This window comes from Branchiostoma belcheri, unplaced genomic scaffold (genome assembly GCF_001625305.1).
Source record: "Branchiostoma belcheri isolate BF01 breed outbred unplaced genomic scaffold, Haploidv18h27 scaffold10, whole genome shotgun sequence".
In the NCBI taxonomy this organism is placed as follows: Eukaryota; Metazoa; Chordata; class Leptocardii; order Amphioxiformes; family Branchiostomatidae; genus Branchiostoma; species Branchiostoma belcheri.
Genome location: NW_017802380.1, coordinates 4727689 through 4747527, shown reverse-complemented (window position 1 = coordinate 4747527; position 19839 = coordinate 4727689). Strand labels below are relative to the sequence as shown.

General features: G+C 44.2%; 2 protein-coding genes across 4 annotated transcripts; both read right to left on the bottom strand.

Annotated features, from left to right (window-relative positions):
- Nucleotides 1–176: 176 nt before the first annotated feature.
- Nucleotides 177–19610, bottom strand: LOC109469988 (early endosome antigen 1-like). 3 transcript variants are annotated; one of them, XM_019768758.1, is made up of 35 exons: nt 19543–19610; nt 19374–19430; nt 18319–18438; nt 17751–17864; nt 17490–17559; nt 17211–17317; nt 16802–16888; nt 16584–16642; nt 16292–16432; nt 16022–16090; nt 15688–15781; nt 15390–15527; nt 15075–15161; nt 14879–14961; nt 14553–14646; nt 14334–14387; nt 12987–13088; nt 12485–12613; nt 12021–12155; nt 11759–11887; nt 11518–11640; nt 11287–11385; nt 6169–6258; nt 5777–5860; nt 4265–4327; nt 4019–4114; nt 3756–3845; nt 3420–3551; nt 3203–3298; nt 2951–3040; nt 2558–2741; nt 2227–2281; nt 1865–1985; nt 1249–1347; nt 177–1023 (listed from the first exon to the last, which is right to left on the bottom strand). In XM_019768758.1, exons 1-35 carry the CDS (start codon nt 19597–19599, stop codon nt 898–900), a joined length of 3474 nt encoding a protein of 1157 aa, XP_019624317.1. In that variant the 5' UTR covers nt 19600–19610; the 3' UTR covers nt 177–897. The 3 variants fall into 3 exon arrangements, with proteins under 3 accessions (XP_019624317.1, XP_019624325.1, XP_019624334.1); XM_019768766.1 differs by lacking the exon at nt 18319–18438; XM_019768775.1 differs by lacking the exons at nt 19374–19430; nt 19543–19610 and adding an exon at nt 18608–18885 and having other exon boundaries at nt 18319–18395.
- Nucleotides 9782–11194, bottom strand: LOC109470939. Its single transcript, XM_019770038.1, has 2 exons — nt 10172–11194; nt 9782–9938 (listed from the first exon to the last, which is right to left on the bottom strand). The coding sequence occupies exons 1-2, from the start codon at nt 11079–11081 to the stop codon at nt 9901–9903; spliced, it is 948 nt and encodes a 315-aa protein (XP_019625597.1). The 5' UTR covers nt 11082–11194; the 3' UTR covers nt 9782–9900.
- Nucleotides 19611–19839: the final 229 nt, after the last annotated feature.

Below are 19839 nucleotides of genomic sequence, written 5' to 3'. Positions count from 1 at the left end.
CATCTCCAAGCATTCTTCTTTGTGTACCCTGAAAGTTCACAGTATGAAAACATTGTACATGTACTTTCAAACTGCATCTTATGCACATGGTTAAAACATTTTTCTACTAACAAAAAAAGAGGTAAAACTTCACTACAAATTGTCTTACTTGTGTAGTATTACTAGTACTCATTTTTTACTTCAAATTTAAAAGATGTTTTTGCTGATGTTTGTGGAAATGTACTGCTAGCTCTAATCACTCACTATCCGTGTTGAGATTATTTTGTACATTTTGCAACAATTGCTTTCTTTGCTAATTTGTGTCATTTTGTCTATTGCTATCCACAATTCAATTCATTTTGGAAATTGTCTCGTTTATATGTATTAGCTGCTAGATTTTTGGCAAGATACAGTCTATGAAGTCAAGTACCGGTAATTATACCTGATTACATGTCTGCTATAGTTTATCATATACTGTTTGATTCTATCAGCTTAACTCACACTTTTTCAAATTTACTAAAATCAAATGCCTCTTTTCTACACTAGCCACAAACAGAATAAATTGACTGTACTATAATAACATAAATACACGCAGGACATGGTTCCCATAGTTACAAACCAAGAAGACATCGAACTGACAAAATGTAGTACCCGTGTACAACATACAAAGTACATGTATGTATACAAAAATGAAAAAAAATAAAGGCCCTGACCTATATATAGGCCTATGAGAACTATGAGAACTTGTATAGTTGGCATATACCAAACTACAATTAGGTCCCTTTTTATGCAGTTTCTTATCCCACCCCTTAGCACAAATGACCATGGCTGATTCTTCTATCTACACTGATTGCATCTGGACTTTTCCACTATAAAAACAGGGGGGCTTGGCTTATCTTGTATTATGGCAAGTTTGGATTATCTTGTTGCTACTTCTTCGAAGCAGGTGTCACAGACCCGTACTGGTTTCTTGGATGAGGGGATTTTGGCAGTCTTGGCAGAACACTCGTTGCAAAAGATATTTCCACAATGTCTACAGTGATGCTGGAAACAACAGAACAAAAGTGTTGAGTGTGTTTGATTGTTACATGTTACTTTGAGCTGAAATAGCTGAAAAATGTCCTTAAAACACATCAAGCAATGGCTACATTCAAAGGATGCCTTAACAGATACATTTGTATCTACATGTATGCATGTATGCATGCACACATGTACATGTAGGATCAAACTACTGAAAATCACATCTGCTGATCACGAGGAGTATCCTACCTTTCTGACCGTGACAGAGAAAGCCTTGTTACAGGTCATACAGTTGTTGACTGTCTCATCATCGGCCCACTTACGGTTCATGGCCTGCGTTTGTTTGATCTGGAAGAATACATATGTACATGTTTAAGTTGTGCATGAGTAATATTTTCTCACCTCACATATACATTCTAAAGTTTTAACCTTACAGCATACCAGAGGATGCACAGTGTGCTCCATCATTGAAAACTTTCAAACAAAGAATACAGTAGTCGAGAAATTTGATTTGCGGACTGATTTTGTGGACTGTGACTTTGGACATGTTATGATTATTATGTTAGGTATTTAGTAATTTATTTTTGTAGTAATTTGAATTTTATTTACTTATCTATTGTGTTCCCGTGACCCCCCCCCCTCAACTGCACCTCTGGGAACAGCGGCTAAGGCCGACAGGGCATTTCCAGTATAAATAAAGGATATTGATTGATTGATTGAACCTTAGACATGCATGTAGGAATAATCATAAATTTACCATATATCATATATATTTTATATATACTGTACATGTATGTACTCAATACAGTTCTGCTCTTTATTGCTAGCATGACAACCATACGTAGTTTCTGAAACAACAGCAGACCTGTAGAGACTGGTTCTCCCTGCCCAGCTCCTGCATGGCGGCCTGTGCATCCTCCAGTTTCCTCCTCAGGTCTGCACACTTGTTCCTCAGCTGCTCGCACTCATTCTCACTCGTCAGGCATCTACAAATCACACCACGAGACAGGAGCATTGTTTGATAAGATTCATGAAACTCTTTAAACTCATAACCTTCCCTTTGAGCTTAAGATTTCCGGGAAGTTAATAGGAACTTGATAAGTTGATAATTTCAGAAAGAAGAATATATGAATGTGTAGACCACAGGAAGAATAGCCTCTTATGAGGCTAATTGTGGATCTGAATAAAACTGAAAACTGAAGAAATTCGAACCATCGATGGACTCACCTTTGAAGCAGAGCTCTTCTCTCCTCCTGGTTGTTCTCTATAGTAGCTTCCAACACTGAAATGTGATGAAATGGAACCACTGAGTATATACGAGTGTGTTACACGTACCTGACTGGCAATACTGCTGCAAAGTTTGATCAAAACTATGAAAAATGACAAAAAACGTCCAGAAGAAGTCCCTTAGCCACTCCCTGCTTACTAGTGCTGTAACCTAATTTGGTGCCGAGCTAGCATGGAAAATGATTAAAAGAAACATTCAAAATCCATTTAACTTTACAAAGGGGAAAGAAATGGTAGAAAATTTGTTATTTGTTCTGAAATTCCCACGGACCTGCCTTCTCGCCCTGCAGCTCTGTGTAGGCCTTCTCTGCCTCTGCCTTCTTGTCGTTGTTGACCTCCAGCTCTGACCTGAGGGTGCCCAGGTTCTCACTGAGCGCTGACAGCTGCAGCTCTAGACGGGCCTTCTCCTGGTCTGACTCCTTCTGCAGGGTCTTCTTAGCTTCTTCCACATCAGACTGAAGGGGGGCAGTTTGTTTCACAATTAAAGTACTATAGACAACAAAGCACTGCAGATCACCTGTTATCATTTGAAATGGAGACTGGAGAACATGATGATAAGTAATGTAGTTCCTGTAGCAATGTCATTAATCTTTCCTCTCATGCTTCTCTTATAATGAAGGTGTAAAAGTGGCATTGTACAGATGTACAATCATAATATACTCACCAGTCTGTTGGTGAGCTGTGCATTGTCCTGTCGTAGCTGTTCCTGTACCTGTGTGCTGGCCTCCTGCTGGGCAGCGTGGTCAGCTTCAAGCTGGGGACAAGATACAAAAGCATGAAAGGATCAGGGAATTTACTTTTCCCCACATCAAAGCACACCTTGTAAAAATCCAGGTAGTATTTTTTTTTACTTTAAACTGCTGGAACAGAGTCAATGAATGAAATATCAGTTTACAAAGATCTTCATAAGCTGTACCTTTTTCATGCTGTTCTTTTGTTCTTCCAGCTGATTGGTCAGCTCCAATTTCTGGTCAATCAGCAGCTTCTTGGCTTCCCGTTGAGTCTCCAGCTCCTAAAAAGTGTAAGAAATTCATTTTTTTAAAGTTTTGTCAGACTTTTAGAAGCTGTTAGGGGTTCCAAAAATCAAAGTAACTCTAGTTTTTACCAGTAGATATGCACCACTATGACCTTACCTGTTGCCAGTGCTGTTTCTCTGCCTGTAGTGCCTGCTGTGCTGCTGTCAGCTGTGCCTCCAAGGTCGACTTCTGCTCCCGGAGCTGCCCACACTGCTGGGTCAGGTTCTCCACACGACTGTCTGAATCAGCCTGTCAGAACAAAAAAATAAAGCTTTAACTTTATTGAGTTCAGCTAATTTTTTACTGATTGTAACAGGAGATGCTACATGTATGTGACAGGAAAATTACTAAGAAGAAACCTGACCACAAAACAAAGAGACCCTGGTATGTTTTGCTTGAGAAAGAAACAGAAAGGTCCATGATCGTCCATCTATTGCCTAAGCACAGACATACCTTCTCCTGTGTGACAGCCTGCACCCTCTGTTCTGTAGCCTGCAGCTGTGTGGACAGCTGGGACGCTCGCTCCTCCTGGGTAGCCTTGCCCTGGGGACAAGTAAAAAAGACAATTCTCTTTACCTGACAAGGTACCCTGTATTCCTAAGTCAGTTTCCTCCAACAAAGTCTAGAAGGCCAAGGAGGCTCACGGACTATCCTTTATTTCAAATATTACTAGAATACTATTTGACTAATACATGTACACCTGGCCATACACGTACCTCTGTGAGATGTTCTACTGTAGACACCAGGGTGGCCTCCCTGTCTCTCAGGGCCTGTAGGTTAGCCTCAGCCTGGTGAAGCTGGCCATGCACCTCCTGGAGGGAAGAACAATGAACATACCAACCGAGTGAATCCTTCCCTCCAAATGAAGCTTGCTGAAAAGTGAAAAGCCACCTTATACTGATTATAATAGGTATGGATACTATGAAAAGTTGTTACGGGCTCAAAGTTCAGTTTTCACTGACCTTCATGGCTTCCTTGCTTGTTGCCAGTTCTGCTGCCACACTTTGGGTGTCCTCATTTGCTTTCTAAGAAAAAGTAGAGGAAATACATTGTCATATATCACTTTTAATTCAACCCCACCTCTGTTAATATTACACATTTCTAACCCTAACTGCTTTTAAGTGTAGACACAACAGATAAAAAGGCTATTGTCAGAGAACGAACAGCCACCACAGGACTATGGCTAGACAGCAACATCCTCCCTCTACAAGTACTACTACTAGCCTTTCCAGCAGCATGCATGTTGGGAAAGGCCTGGATTAAAATTCATAACCTTCTGGACTAAAAACCCTCTGACTACCAACTGAACCACACCCACTATTTGACTACTTGCCAAGCCTTGCCATCTCTAGACTGAAAGACACTTCTGACATGCCTGTAAGCAACACGGCCACCTCAGATCAAACCATGGCAAATCTACCAGCATCTTAGCCAGCTTCAAATGACACCTAGACACAATGGAATTCCACATACCCATGGCACCATGGTAGACAACTGTGCAAAACCAGCGATGGCAAGGATCCATTGTGGATTATAACTTCTACTTGTTGGAATGAAACTTAAATAACAATACTTCTACAATCTAAATTCTAATGCCATGAGCTACCAATATCATGCTGAAATCAACACTTTTTACATATATTTATTATACTGTTATCTGTGTGTGAATATATTTTGGGTGAAACTGTATCAATACACTGATGCAATTTAGTGCCCTGCTACCAAATTTATTTTATTTGCAATAAACCAATCACTTACTAAGATATTTAGTGGCTTATCAGACCTTACCATCACATCTTGAACAAGCAATACATACTTTTACATCAACTATCAATGCTAAAAAGTACTGATAAATTGATTTTTTCTTAGACCTTGTCAGTTGACGTTCAACTCAAAAGGTTTCCTCGATATATTACACTGCCAATAAAATACATGTATACACCTGGTCATTTCAAACACAACCTACCAGATATTTTAACAACACCTCCTATTGTTGGTTAATTAGATTTGAAGCAAACAAAACTTTCAAACATGCTTTTAACACTGTATGTAATTACTACTGATTATTCTAATGTTTCACTTATAAGCATTTAACCCACCTGTATCTCTTTTAAGGTATTAAACTTTGTAAAAAGACCATCCGAAAGCAATTCCATTCAACTCTATGCTGATGTTAAACAAACCATTATTGAATACTCCTTATTGTACTTTCTAATCGTATACTGTTTTAAACTGAAAATCTCTGTTCTACCCATAATGTTCACTGTTTAAAATTTGCATTTCCTCAACCCATTTAAAAACATTCCTTGCTGCATTGGACAGGTTTGCCATTTGGAAGTACAAATGTACTTCATCAGGATCTAATGAAATCTACTGTTCCTTACTCAAGTAAGATTATGAGCTGCACTATCAGAGGAAGCTCCAGGTACAACTTTTTTCTCCTCCCTTGCTTTCTTGAGTTTTTTCTTACACACCTGGAGTTGTGTCTGCAGCTGCACCACCTGCGCCTCGTAGTTCTGGATCTGCACCTGCTGACGCTCCACCTGCTGCTTCTCATTCTAAGGGGGAAAATTAACATTCTTTTCGTAAATTGAGTTACTGATAGATATACCTTAGAACAATAAGGAAACAACTATATGAAAGCTATTCAAATTTATAGCATTTTCATTGTTAACAGAAGACTTGGATCTTATCAAAAAGTGTGATGGGTTCTTAAATGTGCTTGAGGTGCAGCTCTCTTCAAACACCAGACCTCTGATTTATGTTCCTTCTAAGGGATATCCCAAACTAAGGCTAGGTTCTCATTCTTATCTTAAGGGACAATCCTATGGCAAGACTTCTGGGAGGACAAGTGAGACTTACACACCTGGATTTGTTGCAGCAAGTCTTTCTCCAGTAACATCTTCTCTTCCAGCTGTTCTTTCAGCTTCTCTGCCACCTTGTCAGCTGCAGACACCTGAAACACACATCAATTGTACAGTACAAATGAGAATTGTACGAACTGACCTGTCAGTGATGGACAGGTTCAGTTGTCTCCGCATCCCTCTAGGTCAGCCTTCAGTGGAATGACATAAGGTGTAGTGGGCCTGACCACCCCCATTTCTCACTTGGTAGCTCCCAGAATGAAACTCCCATGATTCCTTGCTGCGCATGCGCACTGGTCAGTCTTCTGTTTGTAGAGACTCCTGGCCGAAGTGTACTCGGGAGGGCTTCATCCACCAGACTTCTAGGATGATCTGACAGGGAGGGAGGCTGACCTAGAGGGATGCGGAGACAACTGAACCTGTCCATCACTGACAGGTCAGTTCGTACAATTCTCATTTGTCTCCGCATTCCCTCGTATGTCAGCCTTCAGTGGAATGACATAAGGTGCCTTTGTAGCCTGAGGCCAGGAGACTTCGCCCAAAGTTGTTGCTCACCACAGGCTTCTTGTAGAATCTCTCCCACGTACTGCAAGACGACCAATTGGCTGTCCTCATGATGCTTTGGTAGATACTCCCTGCAGCTGGGCTGCTGAAGTAGATGCACTGCGTGTCGAGTGTCCTGTGAATTGACGTGTGTCTATTCCTGCTTCCTTTAAGACGCTCTTCAGCCATCTAGCTATAGTTGCTGACGTAACTGCCTGGTGCGGTTCCACCAGGGCACGAAACAAAAAACTATCACATAACCTAAAACTCCGAGTTCTTGATAAATACACTTTCAAATATCGAACTGGGCACAACCTACGGTCCTCTTCAAACTTGGGCACAATGATCTCCTGAATCACACTGCCCGGACGAGAAGTCTTTGTCAGCTTCTCTACTCGGAAACAAACTCCTCCTGGAATTCTTCGTTTCAGCTTTACATCCAGGAACGAAAGTGTCTGCTCCCTTCCTGCTGATACCAGTGCCACTAACATAGCCAGCTTCAGTGTTAGCTGACGAAGAGATAAGGAGTTGGCCGGGGACCAGCGGCGCAAGAAGTCCAACACTTGCCTGACATCCCAAGTGAACGAATACTTGGGTAAAGGAGGTCGCAATTCAAACAGACCTTTCATAAACCTGCGCATCAAAGGATGTTCCCCTAGCGGACGACCTTCCAGGGGAAGATGTGTGGACGAGATGGCTGATCTGTACACGTTCACTGTGCGGTACTGGAGCCCTCTCTCATGTTGAGATAACAGAAACTCTAACACTTGACTCAGAGGAGCACAAACGGGATCAAGATCCCGTCCACGGCACCAGCTACTCCACTTGTCCCAGGCCGAGGAATATTGACGCTGTGTTCCTGCCCTCCATGATGCCAGTAGAATTCGGCTAACCTTTGTCGAAAAGCCGTACACCGCATGTTGTCTCCGCAAACATGCCATGCGGCTAGTTGCAGCTTGCTGCCCTCTGGGTGCGGCAGCCCAGACTCTACCTGGATCAGGAGATGCTCGTGCTGGGGTAGGAGGATCGGTTCTTCCACCACCATTTCTAGTAGAACGGGATACCATACCGCAGTGTCCCACACTGGTGCTATCAGGATTACCTGAGCTCTGTCCTCCCGCACTTTCTGCAGTGTTGGCGGGATCAGCTTGAAGGGGGGAAATGCGTACGCTAGTTCCCACTCGTTCCACCGTAGTGTGAAGGCGTCTGTTCCCATGGCTTCCGCTTCTGGATGCCACGACACGTACTGCTCCAGTTGTCGGTTGGTTCTGCTGGCGAACAGATCCACCCCCTGACTGAGTAGTGGAAACGTTGCCTGAAGGCTCAGGAACGTATTCCGTTCCAGAGACCACTCCGTTGCTACGGAAAAATGTCGAGAGCAAAAATCTGCTCGAATGTTCTCCCTGCCTGCGATGTGTTTCGCTGATAGAGACAGGTTCCTGTCGGCGCACCACTGCCAAAGATCCAGCGTGGCGTTCAGTAGAGCGAGCGACCGTGTGCCGCCCAGCCTGTTCAGGTATGCCACCACAGTAGAGTTGTCCGAGTGAACTCTCACGTGACCATTCTCGATGTCCTTGCAGAAGGCGCGTACTGTCATCGACGCTGCCTGAAGTTCTAGGACGTTGATGTGAGCTCTGCTCTCTCTCTCTGTCCAACGGCCTCCGGTGTGGACGCCATTGCAGAAGCCGCCCCAACCTGTACCTGACGCATCCGATTCCACCTCCAAGTCCGCTGAGGGAGCGAGAATCGGTCGGCTGTTCGCGTTGGCCAACTGGTCTCTCCACCAGACCAGATCCGTGCGGGCGGCTGCTGTCAAGGAGACTTGACCTTCCCAGTGACCTCTTGACGTTCGCAGAGCTCTGATAAGCAGACGGTGAAGATTCCGGAAGTGAAGTGGAGCGTGCCAGACCGACGGTGCTGTGGCTTGTAGCTTCCCGATGATCCCTGCAAGATCTCTTGCTGACACCGGGCAGTCTGTTGACAGAAGTGTGTCTGCCATCTGCTGTATAGCTGACACCTTGTCCTCGGGAAGGTACATCACCATCAATGTTGAATCGATGCCTGAGCCGAGGAAGGTGATACGCTGAGTTGGTTCCAGTACCGACTTGGATAAGTTGGGTACGAATCCCATACTGGAGATCAGATCGATGGCTGCATGCTTGAAGCACCTTCCGACACATCTCTCTTGAGTGAGCGATCACTAGAATATCGTCCAGATACACTACCAGACGAAACCCTCGCCGACGCAGAAGTGCGATGGGTACCTTCATCACCTTGGTGAAGACACGAGGTGCGGTGGCGATGCCGAAGGGTAGGCACTGAAACTGGTAGAATCTTCCTCTCCAGTGAAACGTCAGATACTTGCGATCGTCTCTGTGAACTGGGATGGTAAAGTATGCGTCTGTCAGGTCTAGTTTGGCCATGTAATCCCCTGGCCGCACTAGATGTTTGATGAGGCGAAGACTCTCCATCTTGAAGCGTTGCTTGTGAAGAAACTTGTTTAAGGGTTTCAAATTGATGACCGGTCGAAGACCCCCTGTCTTCTTGGGTACTGTGAACAAAGTTGAAACAAACTGTGTGTGATGGTAGGGAACTTCTGTAACTGCTCCCTTGGTGAGTAAGGTTCTTACCTCCTCGTCTATGACTGCCGCTTGTGCGTCGTCTCTCGGTCGGGACAGTGGAAGACGTCCCTGAATTGGCGGCGTTGTCGCAAACTCCAACTTGTACCCCTGTACACATTGAAGGATCCAAGGATCCGTAGTCACCTGCTGCCACTGATGAAGGAAGTGGGCTAACCTGCCGGCATGAGGCAGCGGAGACGGATGAGGTACACTTTGCAGTTCGGTCGAACGCCGGGCCCCGCTCTCTGTAGTAGATGGGGTGCTTACTTCTTCTGTTGTCGCTTCCCGTCCCCCGCCGGCTTGGAGCGAAAGGACCGGGATGAGTTGTAGTAAGATGGACGTGACTGGTAGCTGCTGCCTGCATAGCTGTAGTTGGTTCTGGGAAAGTAACGTGTGTTCCTTCCCCTGTTACCGCCTGAACCGGCACCGCCGCCTCGACGGAAGTTCTGGGATGACTCTGAAGCCTTGTTGGTCGACCCCTCCTTCTGCAGCAGCCCGGAGACGGCCTTGTCCTCTGAAGCCATCTCTTTAGCCTTAGAACCCAGATCTGGTGGAAACAGGTACTGGGGATCATCTGAAGGCTTCTTGAAGATGTCTCTGAACTTCTTCTGAGAAGACTCGGACACAAAGGAACGTCGGGTGAATGACAACTGTGAATTCACTGATCCCAGAAGTGCCATGGCTGAACTAGCACAATCATTCATTGTCACTTGAAACTCTTCAAAACTATCCTTGTCACAACGTTGAATGAGTTGCCAAAGATTCATTAAAGGGCAAGCCACTTGTACAAGATTAGATTGTACTCCTTTCAATGCTTTATCGCGAGAAACGATCACCTCACCCTGCTTTTTGTCGTTCTCGATGACAGCACGGGACAAGAAATCGTTCAGGACCGGTGCCACCATGTTGTCCGGCTTGTTGTCTGGCCAGTCATGCATCTTCTGCCAGCTCTCTAGAGCCTCTCCCCTGCACTGGTTCTCGTGCTTGAAGTACTTCTCGGAGAACCGAATGACAATATCATCGGCCTCCCAGGGCTCCTTGGCCTTGTTGGCTGTCGGGTCAAACGGCTCTAGGGCGCTGAAGCCATCGCCGCCATCGTCGGATGACGCGTTGTCGTCGGGAAAGGTGCTGCCGCCCCCCTCCCCTTCTTCCGGCTGAGCTGTGAAGCGCTGCCGCTTCTCTGCAACCGTTCCCTCGCCAGTCGAAGCTCGCCGCTTCCTCGAGGGTTCTGAAGACGTCAGTTGGTTGACCAGCAGTTCTTGAAGTCCGTCCAGCTTATCTGAAAGCAAAGAGAAATTCTGCTCTAAGGCAGATATACGTACGGCACTGCTGTCACCATTCTTCTCTTGAGTCTCCAAAAAGACTACTTCCTCGCTCTTCTTCTCGAGTTGAGAGTCGACACGTGTGCCTTTCTCTCCCTCATGAAGTTCTTCAGACTCGATTCCGCCCGCCGTGGAGTCCACGTCGTCGCCCGGGGCCGTAACAGGCCGCAACTTGGGCGGCTGTGAATGTTGTGAAGAACTATCATGGCCGCCCCCAGGTGGGGAGGGGGGCGCCATGTGCTCGGTTCTGGACGCCGTCCTCTTGCGGCTGGCGTGCCTCGAGGAGGAGCGCGCGCGCTCCTCCCGCTCTTCGGGAGCTCTTGAACTCTTGCGTCGTCTGTCCTCGCGCTTCGAGCCCATTTTACCAAGAGAAAAACACCGGGGGTGTGTTGCCAGAGGCTCAAAAAATAAAGACTGACCAGTGCGCATGCGCAGCAAGGAATCATGGGAGTTTCATTCTGGGAGCTACCAAGTGAGAAATGGGGGTGGTCAGGCCCACTACACCTTATGTCATTCCACTGAAGGCTGACATACGAGGGAATGCGGAGACAACTAGACTGCACTCCTATTTTATCACTCTAACAAATGGAGATATGTTTCAGAGACAACAGAGTACAATGTTGAAAAACTGTACCTTTTCCTGGATGTCCTTCTGCAGCTGTTCCCTAACTGTCTGTGCCAGTGACAGCTGCTCCTGTAACCTGGTCTTCTCTGCATTACCTTCCGACTTCACCTGAACAATGATACGCATGTGTCATCAACCCACAAGGATAAAATGGCAACCTATCAACTATTGGTATGTTTTCATTTGAAAACTTTGTCGGTCAACTTGTACATTGTGGACTGTGAGTGGTGCGCTCCCTACCTGTTCCAGTTGTTGCTGAAGGTTAGTCAGCTGGCTGTTCCTATCCTCCAGCAGCTGTCTGGTGCTGTCCAGCTCCACCTGAGTCTTCCCCTTCAGCTGTTCTGCCTCTGACAAGGATTTGGTCTGGATTTACACACAAAAAAATTGTCACTTTTTATACTATGGGAGAGCTAAGACACATCATCTAGTTATGAAATCTTTACATTTTCTCAAAGTAAAAAGTAAACACTTGTGCTCCTACCTTCTGTGCCAGGTCTGAGTCCAGCTGTTTTGCTCTCTGCTGTTCTGCCCCCAGCCTGTCCTTCATCTCACTCAGACTGACCTCCAATCGGCTGACCTGCTCCCGTGCTGTACTCAGCTGGGACACGGTCTACAGGAACACAAAGAGTTAACATATACTCGCAAGAAAGGCCATAAAGCAAAGGACATTCAGAATGCAAAATATTACAACTGCATCACTTGACACTACATGTTACACTGAAGCAATCAGATTTTTTTCGTACCTCCTCAGCCTGACCTTTGACCTGCGTTAGCTCCTGTGTTTTCTCCTGTAGCGCGGCCCGTGCTGTGGTCAGGTGACCCTCGAGGTCCGTACGCTGGGCGGCCTTCGCTGCCTCAGAGGCGGCCAGTAAGTCACCCTGCACCAGGAGACAACCATAACCAATGTTAGTAAATTAAAGTAATGGTACAAAAAGCATTTACCAACATGCTTACAGCATGTGCTACATTCAGCATAATTAGTGACTGTTAGCAGTTACCAAAATCTGGCATACTGGAGGGTGTCTTGATCACATAAAAGCTAGGTTCCAAATTATGTCAAAGGTTTACAAAAAAAAGCCACAACCATGATGTAAACAGCTTGCTGGCTCAAAAGATACAGAATTCAGTTTATTGAAATTGCTGTAATCTTGAACGTAAATGCATATTCAGCTCTGTTCACTCTGTTTGCTTAGAAAATGCTACAGACCTTGTTCTTGAGCTCTGCCTCCAGTTCAGCAGTTTTCTCCTTGGCTGCTGTAAGTTTGGTGTTTGTGTCCTGTAGAGTTGTGTCCAGCTTGGTACATCTGTCGTTGGCTGCCTCTACATCACTCTTGGTCTGTGATATGGGGAAAGTTTGGGAGTGCTGAACACTAAATATACATGCAATCTGTCCTTGGTGCTGAAGACTATACATACATGCAGTATAGCCCTGTCCTTGGTGCTGAACACTATCCATACATGCAGTACACACCTGTCCTTGGTGCTGAAGACTATACATACATGCAGTATAGCCCTGTCCTTGGTGCCAAACACTATCCATACATAAAGTACTCACCTGTCCTTGGTGCTGAACACCATCCAAACACGCAAAACACACCTGTCCTTGGTGCTGAACATGATTCACACATGCAGTACACACCTAACTTTCAATGTTATCCATTTTCGATTCTATTCAAAAGAGAATGACACCATACAATAGCTCCCCCTACCTGTGCCAGTTGGGAGTGCAGGGTGTCCATCTGTGTCTCCAGGTCCTTCACCTGTACACCTGCTGCCTCTTGACTTGACTGTAGCTGCTTCTGCAGGGCAGCCTGGAACATACAGAGGCATACACCAGTCAAACTTAAACTCAAGAGTTTGTACGTACAACTGCCTGCAAGTCAGATATGTACAATAACGCAAGGTTACCAGTTTACGGTCGAATTATGGAAAATTACATTTTTTGTGAAAACGCATGGGCAGAACTAAATATTTAATCCATGTGAAGAAACAGTAGTTCGTCGGTTATTAAAAGTGTGTGCCGTGTCATTTCTTCCCTGCGTTTTTTGTGCCGTGTCAGCTTTTATTCATTTAGTAGTTAACAGTGGAGAATTGCTCTAGGGTGACCAATTAACGGTCACTTGGACCTTTGTCCTTGTAGTGCTCTACTTATAAGCGCACATAAACAAACACTTTCTGCAAAAAAATACCGAAGTGGTCAACAACAAACCACGGTAAAATGTCAGTGTGTAGCCCACTGTCGCATGCAGTAGCGCTGTGGTGCTAAATGAGGCTGGACCTGCATTTTTCCCTCAGTAGAACGTGACATAATGGCCCAAGATGTTCCATAAAACCGTTGCAATAGATAACAAGCGTCTATGCCCCTCCAGACAAAACGGAACGTCGTGAAAACCCAAGCAAACTTTTCGCTACGGACGCAGGAAGCCATTTTGGCATTTTTGCATAAATTAATGTGCAACAGCGCCACAGTGCGACTTTTACAAACCTTTCTGCAGTTCAAAACGGTGACGTCACCTGATGCAACGATGATGATGATTAAAATGGCGTTCGAAAAACGCTAGTCGGCGACAACTGTCGCTGTACTTTTGCTCATTTATATCAAGGTGTTTGAAAGTTTCATACCTCAGAACACCATGGATGATTGAGATAAGAAAGCCAGGTTTGATGCCAGCTATTGTTTCAATTTCCTAGCATTCTTGGGATTTTAAAAAAATTGACGAAATGTTGAGTATTGTATTATGTGAAAAACACAACATGCGTCCAAGTCCATGTTACCTTGCTGTCCCGTCATATCGAAAGATACTCTGCTGTGTCGCTGAATGCAAACTTATTCCCATCCAGTGAATAAATAAAAGACACATATAAGGATCATATTCATGTTATTCTTTGTTGCTCACGACCGTTGATTTTTGGCTGGTACACCTCGAAGTGTGGTCGTGTCACTAACTGACCGTAAACTGGTCCTGCACGTAAACTGGTAACCTTGCGTTACATGGTGGGAAAATGATGTCAAAAAGAGAGGGGAAATCACATGTGTGTGATGTGTGGTAACTCACATTCTGTTGCTGTAGTTGTGTGATCGCAGTAGCCTCCCCCTCCCCAGCCTGGATCTGTGACAAATTACAAAAGAATTGTTGTTGCAATGAACAAAACAGATAATGTTCAGCAAACTATACATAATGATAGTATAAGTGTATATGTTGAGAACTTTTCAAATGCATAACTGTACATGTATACTTTGTTTAGTTTGTGATTCTTTACAAGCTTGTCCCCACCTTCTCCATGAGGTCAGTCCTCTCCACCTCCAGCCTGCCAATCTGGTCCTTCAACTCCTGCATGCTGGCGTCCTGCTGCTGACTGTGGGCTTCCCTGGGTGGAACAGGAAGTGTATTGGTCAAGTGCCTTACACTATGACTTCAGCTGGAGCCTCTGTGTCTCACACTGTAGCTCTGATGTGACTAACCACAGCCTAAATGTCTGAGAGTCCATGTATGGAAGTATGAGCCTTTCAATACAAGCCATTGCATATATGTTCTACCAAGAAAAATTAAGGGTAGCATTAAGGTCTGTCTAGGCATACAAGGACTTCTTCCAAACTTACTTGGTCTGCAGGTGTCTTGTCTGCTCCTCCAGCTGTGCCTGTCTCTTCCTCACCTGTACCTTCAACTCATCACCTGCTGACACCTGGAAAAGAGAAACACAATCATTGCAATATCTTTCTCCAGTTCAAAGCTTCCTGTTACAACGTTCAATGGAATAAAGCTTCTTAGTAGACTTAAGTCAGTCTAAAAGCTCACCTCCTGTTGGTAGCGCACATGTAGGTCATCTACTTGCTTCTGTAGGTTCTCCACTTCACTCTCCTTCTGGTGGCACTGGTCCTCCCACTGGGAACACAAATGTTGCATTTAGTCTCTGTCTTTTAAACAGTGACATTGCAATGGCTTCACTTAGGAACTTACATACAATTAGATTATATAATATTATATTGTTCTGTTATTTATTTCTGTTATTCCATTCTTCTTCATTCTTTTCCCCTGATTTCCCTTCGCAAATGATCCTTATTTGTAGGTTTCTTTTTTGTCTTTTTTGTACGGGACCCAAGAGCTGAGTACCTGCTTGAGCTTGAGCTGTAGTTCCTGTGTCCCCTGGCTGGAGGCGCTGAGCAGCTCCTGATGCTTCTGTTGCCACTCCTTCATCTGTTGGTCCAACTTGGTACAGGCTGTCTCCTTTTCCTTCAAGGAGCTCTCAGTCTAAGAAGGAAAAATGAAGTAAAATTGAAGAAGTCTTCAAGGTGTTCTCCGCCAAATCTTTGGTGGATCTTTAGAACTTGGTACAACAAACTTGTCAAAGGTACTGAAATACAAAAAATATTTATAATAACGTACAATACATATAGAACTATCACCTGACCTTCTTCAGCTGATCTGTTAATGAGGACTTCTCCCCCTGCAATTGCTTAAGCTGTTCTGACAATTGGCTGACCTCCCCAGATGTTTGCTGTAATCTGCAAATAACATGATGGTTATTGACAAAAGAGATCTCTTATGGTAACTTCAAGAGAATAAATACTGTATGTGCTTGAGAATGGTGCAATATTAACAACATCAATATTCAAATATAGAAATTTTCCTCCTTTGGGTATTCTTATTCTAGAAAATGGAACATTCAAACAGTTCCAGGTTGACAGCTAATTTAGCTAAGACATCATTAAGTTGAGTTGGCAAGTTGTAGTGGTGAAACACACCTCTCCATGTCTTCTGATTTTGGTGCCTTGTCTAGTTCTGTCCTCATATCATTCACAGACTTTTCTAACCTAAGAAACAAAAGAAAAGAAAACAATAGAAAGAAATCAATGTGAAATTATGCAGGTTCATGACTCACACGTTCAAAAATTAAAAAATGAGAAAACCTTAAGTAAAAGCAAAGTAAAACTAATCTAACTAAACAGAACAAAGTTTCAATAAATACCATGATACACATCTACTTAAGACTATAGATGATTCTTGAGCCTTACTCTGTGTTCTTAGACTGTAGTTCCACACACTCATCCTTTAACTTGTTCTTCTCCTCCTCCTGTTCCAGAGTTAACTTGTCCATCAGCTGCTGAGCATTCACCAACTCTCTCCGCAGGACCAGGACATCATCTGCACCGGGTCTGGGGGGGGGGGGGGGAAGGAAAGAATGAATGAGTCAGTTCAGAGAGAAACACATCAGGGTCATACGGCCAAATCAATCTAAGAAAGGAAGAACTGGAGGTATCAGACTTAAGTAGATTCACAAGATTTGTACAACTTTACTTCACTTACCTTTGTTGAAGTTGTGACTCCAAACTCTGAGCCCAGGTAGTCTTTTCCTTGACTTGGTTCTGGATCGAAACAAAAATGCAAGTTGTTTCAAATTTGTCAATGCATCTTTATATCTTGATAAGAAAAAAGTTTTTTGAAACTTTTCCCCAGCAATAGCATTGAGGTGGATATAGAAACACCTCTGAACATCTATAAAACACTCATATACACTCATTTACCTGTAGAGTGGCCACCTGTTCCTGTAAGCCCATCCTCATCCCTGTCTCCTCATCCACCCTGGACTGCAGCTGCACCTTCTCTCGAGCCTGGAAACATCACAGTCAACATGTCAACCTGACTCTGTACTCTGTAGCAGGAACTTCTAAACAAGAGGCATCAGAGGACACAGCAGTACAAACTGAAGAAAGACTGACTGCAGGTACAGGATGTTTCTTGGGCTGTAGATGCAGTACCCAGGGATAAATTCTGTGACAACCTTCCACAAACTATTAACTTGATAAACACAAAGAATCATGGATATTTCAGCCTTTACTCTACTCCCTAATGCTGTAACATGTGTTAACCTTGTTACCAAAAGGCTACTTCAGCAGTGTGAAGGTTAAAGTATGATTGACAGAAAAGTCCCACCATTGCTGCAGCCTTTTGTTCCAAGGTCTCCTTCTCCCTCCTGGCTGTGATGGAACTCTCGATGGCATCAGCCAGCTGCTTCCTCAGCAGAACCACTTCTGACTGGACTGGGGGAGGGAGGGACAAGTTAAGGTCCTTCTCACACCATGTACATGTAGTATATGGGGCAGTGCTTTTGTGATTCAGAAAAATACATGTAATATCTACCAGAACACTTGGTTCTGGGGTTGAGTCAGCATTCGAATCATAAACAGCAGCTACATATCTGTAAGAACCTACTGAGTGATCTGTTCTCCTCTGATTCCTTCAGCTGCTGTTTGACCATGTCAGCCTGGGGGTCGGCCTGTGGCTGGCAGAAAGAAAATCACATAACTTCTGCATAAATCATTGAATGTATTGAAGTTACTGGCCCTGTTAAAAACTGCACAAACCAACAAATTGGTGAATAAATAACCCCTTGTCAAAGCCTTTCCTTAGTGGAAAAGGACATATTAATCAGTATGATTATAAAAGAAGTCAAACAGTGTGCTGTGCTGTTACCTGTTGTTTTGGTGCAGAGTTGTCAGTGTCTCCTGTAGCGTGGTACTGTTCATAGTGAGACTGAAGCTCTTCTGGGGAGGGCAGAGCCAGCAAACACATCGGACAGATGAACCCCTGTAAAAAGTGATTGAAAAGCATTGACACACTGAGCTTCCCCTGAGCTTGTACTTATCATAGGAATGTAGAAGCTGTATTTACCAGGAAGGCTCTAAGCTGGATGGCATCAGCAAAAGAAGGACAAAAAAACTCTTGGAAGAGAACAGATAAGCATGACTTGACAGCAAAGGGAAAGAGCTGGGAAAGTGAAGAAGTTGAACAAAGTTAGAAAACCAAACACCGGACACAGTAACAGACAATGGAGAGCAATGATGACCTCCACATCCACGACAGCTGAAACACAAACAAACAGCCAGGAAGATGATGAAATAAAGTTGAACCCCAAGTAAGGCCAAATGAATCACACCACTCATTTTTTTCCAAAGCAACTGCACCCCTGTAAAAGCTTGAAACAAACTTAAGAGCATTGTGAGGCACTACTGAAGTCCTACGTCCTACAGAAGTGACCTACTGCGTCGTGTGAGGAGTTCTCAGTGTCCCCTGCTGTCTCCTCAGTGTGCTGCTGTTCATAGTGAGCCTGCAGCTCTTCTGGTGAGGAGAGCGCCAACAGGCAAATAGGGCAGATGAACCCCTGCAATATAGTTTATGATGAAGCCTACAGTTTAATGGTACAATGAGCCTCAATTATCAAGGATGAAAGATACTTTTAGTAGTAGATGCTATCTGAAACATTTAATGGTTCAATAAATTTATCCTGTTGCTAGATGTATTTTGTACACATGTATTAGGTAATGTTCTACCTGGTTGTCTAACCCTCATTGATGTTATGGGGTCCCGGCAGTAAATGTCATCACTTATATTTTGTACTGCATATCTGAAAGCTATAACAATTTACATGCAGATGAAACCTTGTAATGTAAGTGTTAACAACTTGTGATTTCTTCAGTACTGCTGCAAAGCCAAAAGCTGGGAAGAAGTTCTTTTCCTTTCTTGCACATTGTGTTGCCATAATGTCATATCCTGCAACAAAATAACTTTTCCCAATCCATCTCAACTAGAATTGCACATATAAATTTTGAAAAACAACATTCAAACAATTGTCCAGTGTAGATTGAATATCATAAATCACAAGTGTTGACAATGGCTATGATACTGTTTTATGACCTGGAAAATAAACAATGGATTAATGATTAAGTATGCATGGATACATGCAAAGGCGATGCATTAACTTAGAATGCTTTGATAAAGTAGGGTACAGAATACACGTAGATCTTAAGAACGGAAGTCAGGGACACTGTTGACGTCACAGATGCAACATCTGCCGTTTAGATATTAAACATTGTACCCCTCCTGTCACATGGTACATCCCAGCGGAGGATGACTTCCGGATTTAGGAAAGATCCACCATTTCTGACAAGTTAACTTAACTTTGCGCTTCACCAGAAAGCTTACGGTACAGTCACACGAGGTAGAATTGAGCCATAACTGTCTTGACATGTAGAGGAAACACAAGATCGTACACGGCACAACGTGGTAAAAGGAAATCACATGATAATGTTTACATACCGAGCATTCGTCTTCGGGGGAGGGGCCGGGCGCGGGAGGAGCGCTGCTTTCCCGCGTCTAAAAAAAACAAACGACAACAACTTTAACACTCATCAACAACTGCCGTGATCTCTGTCGTACTTCAGAAAATCACTTTAAGTGTTTCAGAGGCGTGTGTGAGCTCACGTACCTGTTCTTCCGAATCTTTTCGCCTCGCCGCCCGGAATCGATTCAGGAGCTGCGCCATATTGGATTTTACCCACAATCCAAATGTGTACTGTACAGTATATGACCTGACGAAGTCCGTATGAGGAGAGCCGCTAGGGGACGCTTTTAGTCTGCACACCACGTTTTATTACCCCAATAAACGGGGATGTCTTCATCGATATCAGACGTTGATATATTGATCGATCGACCGATTGATTAATTGATTGAAGGGTGTCACGTTATCTATCCTGAAACGGTGATTTACTATCATAACTATGCA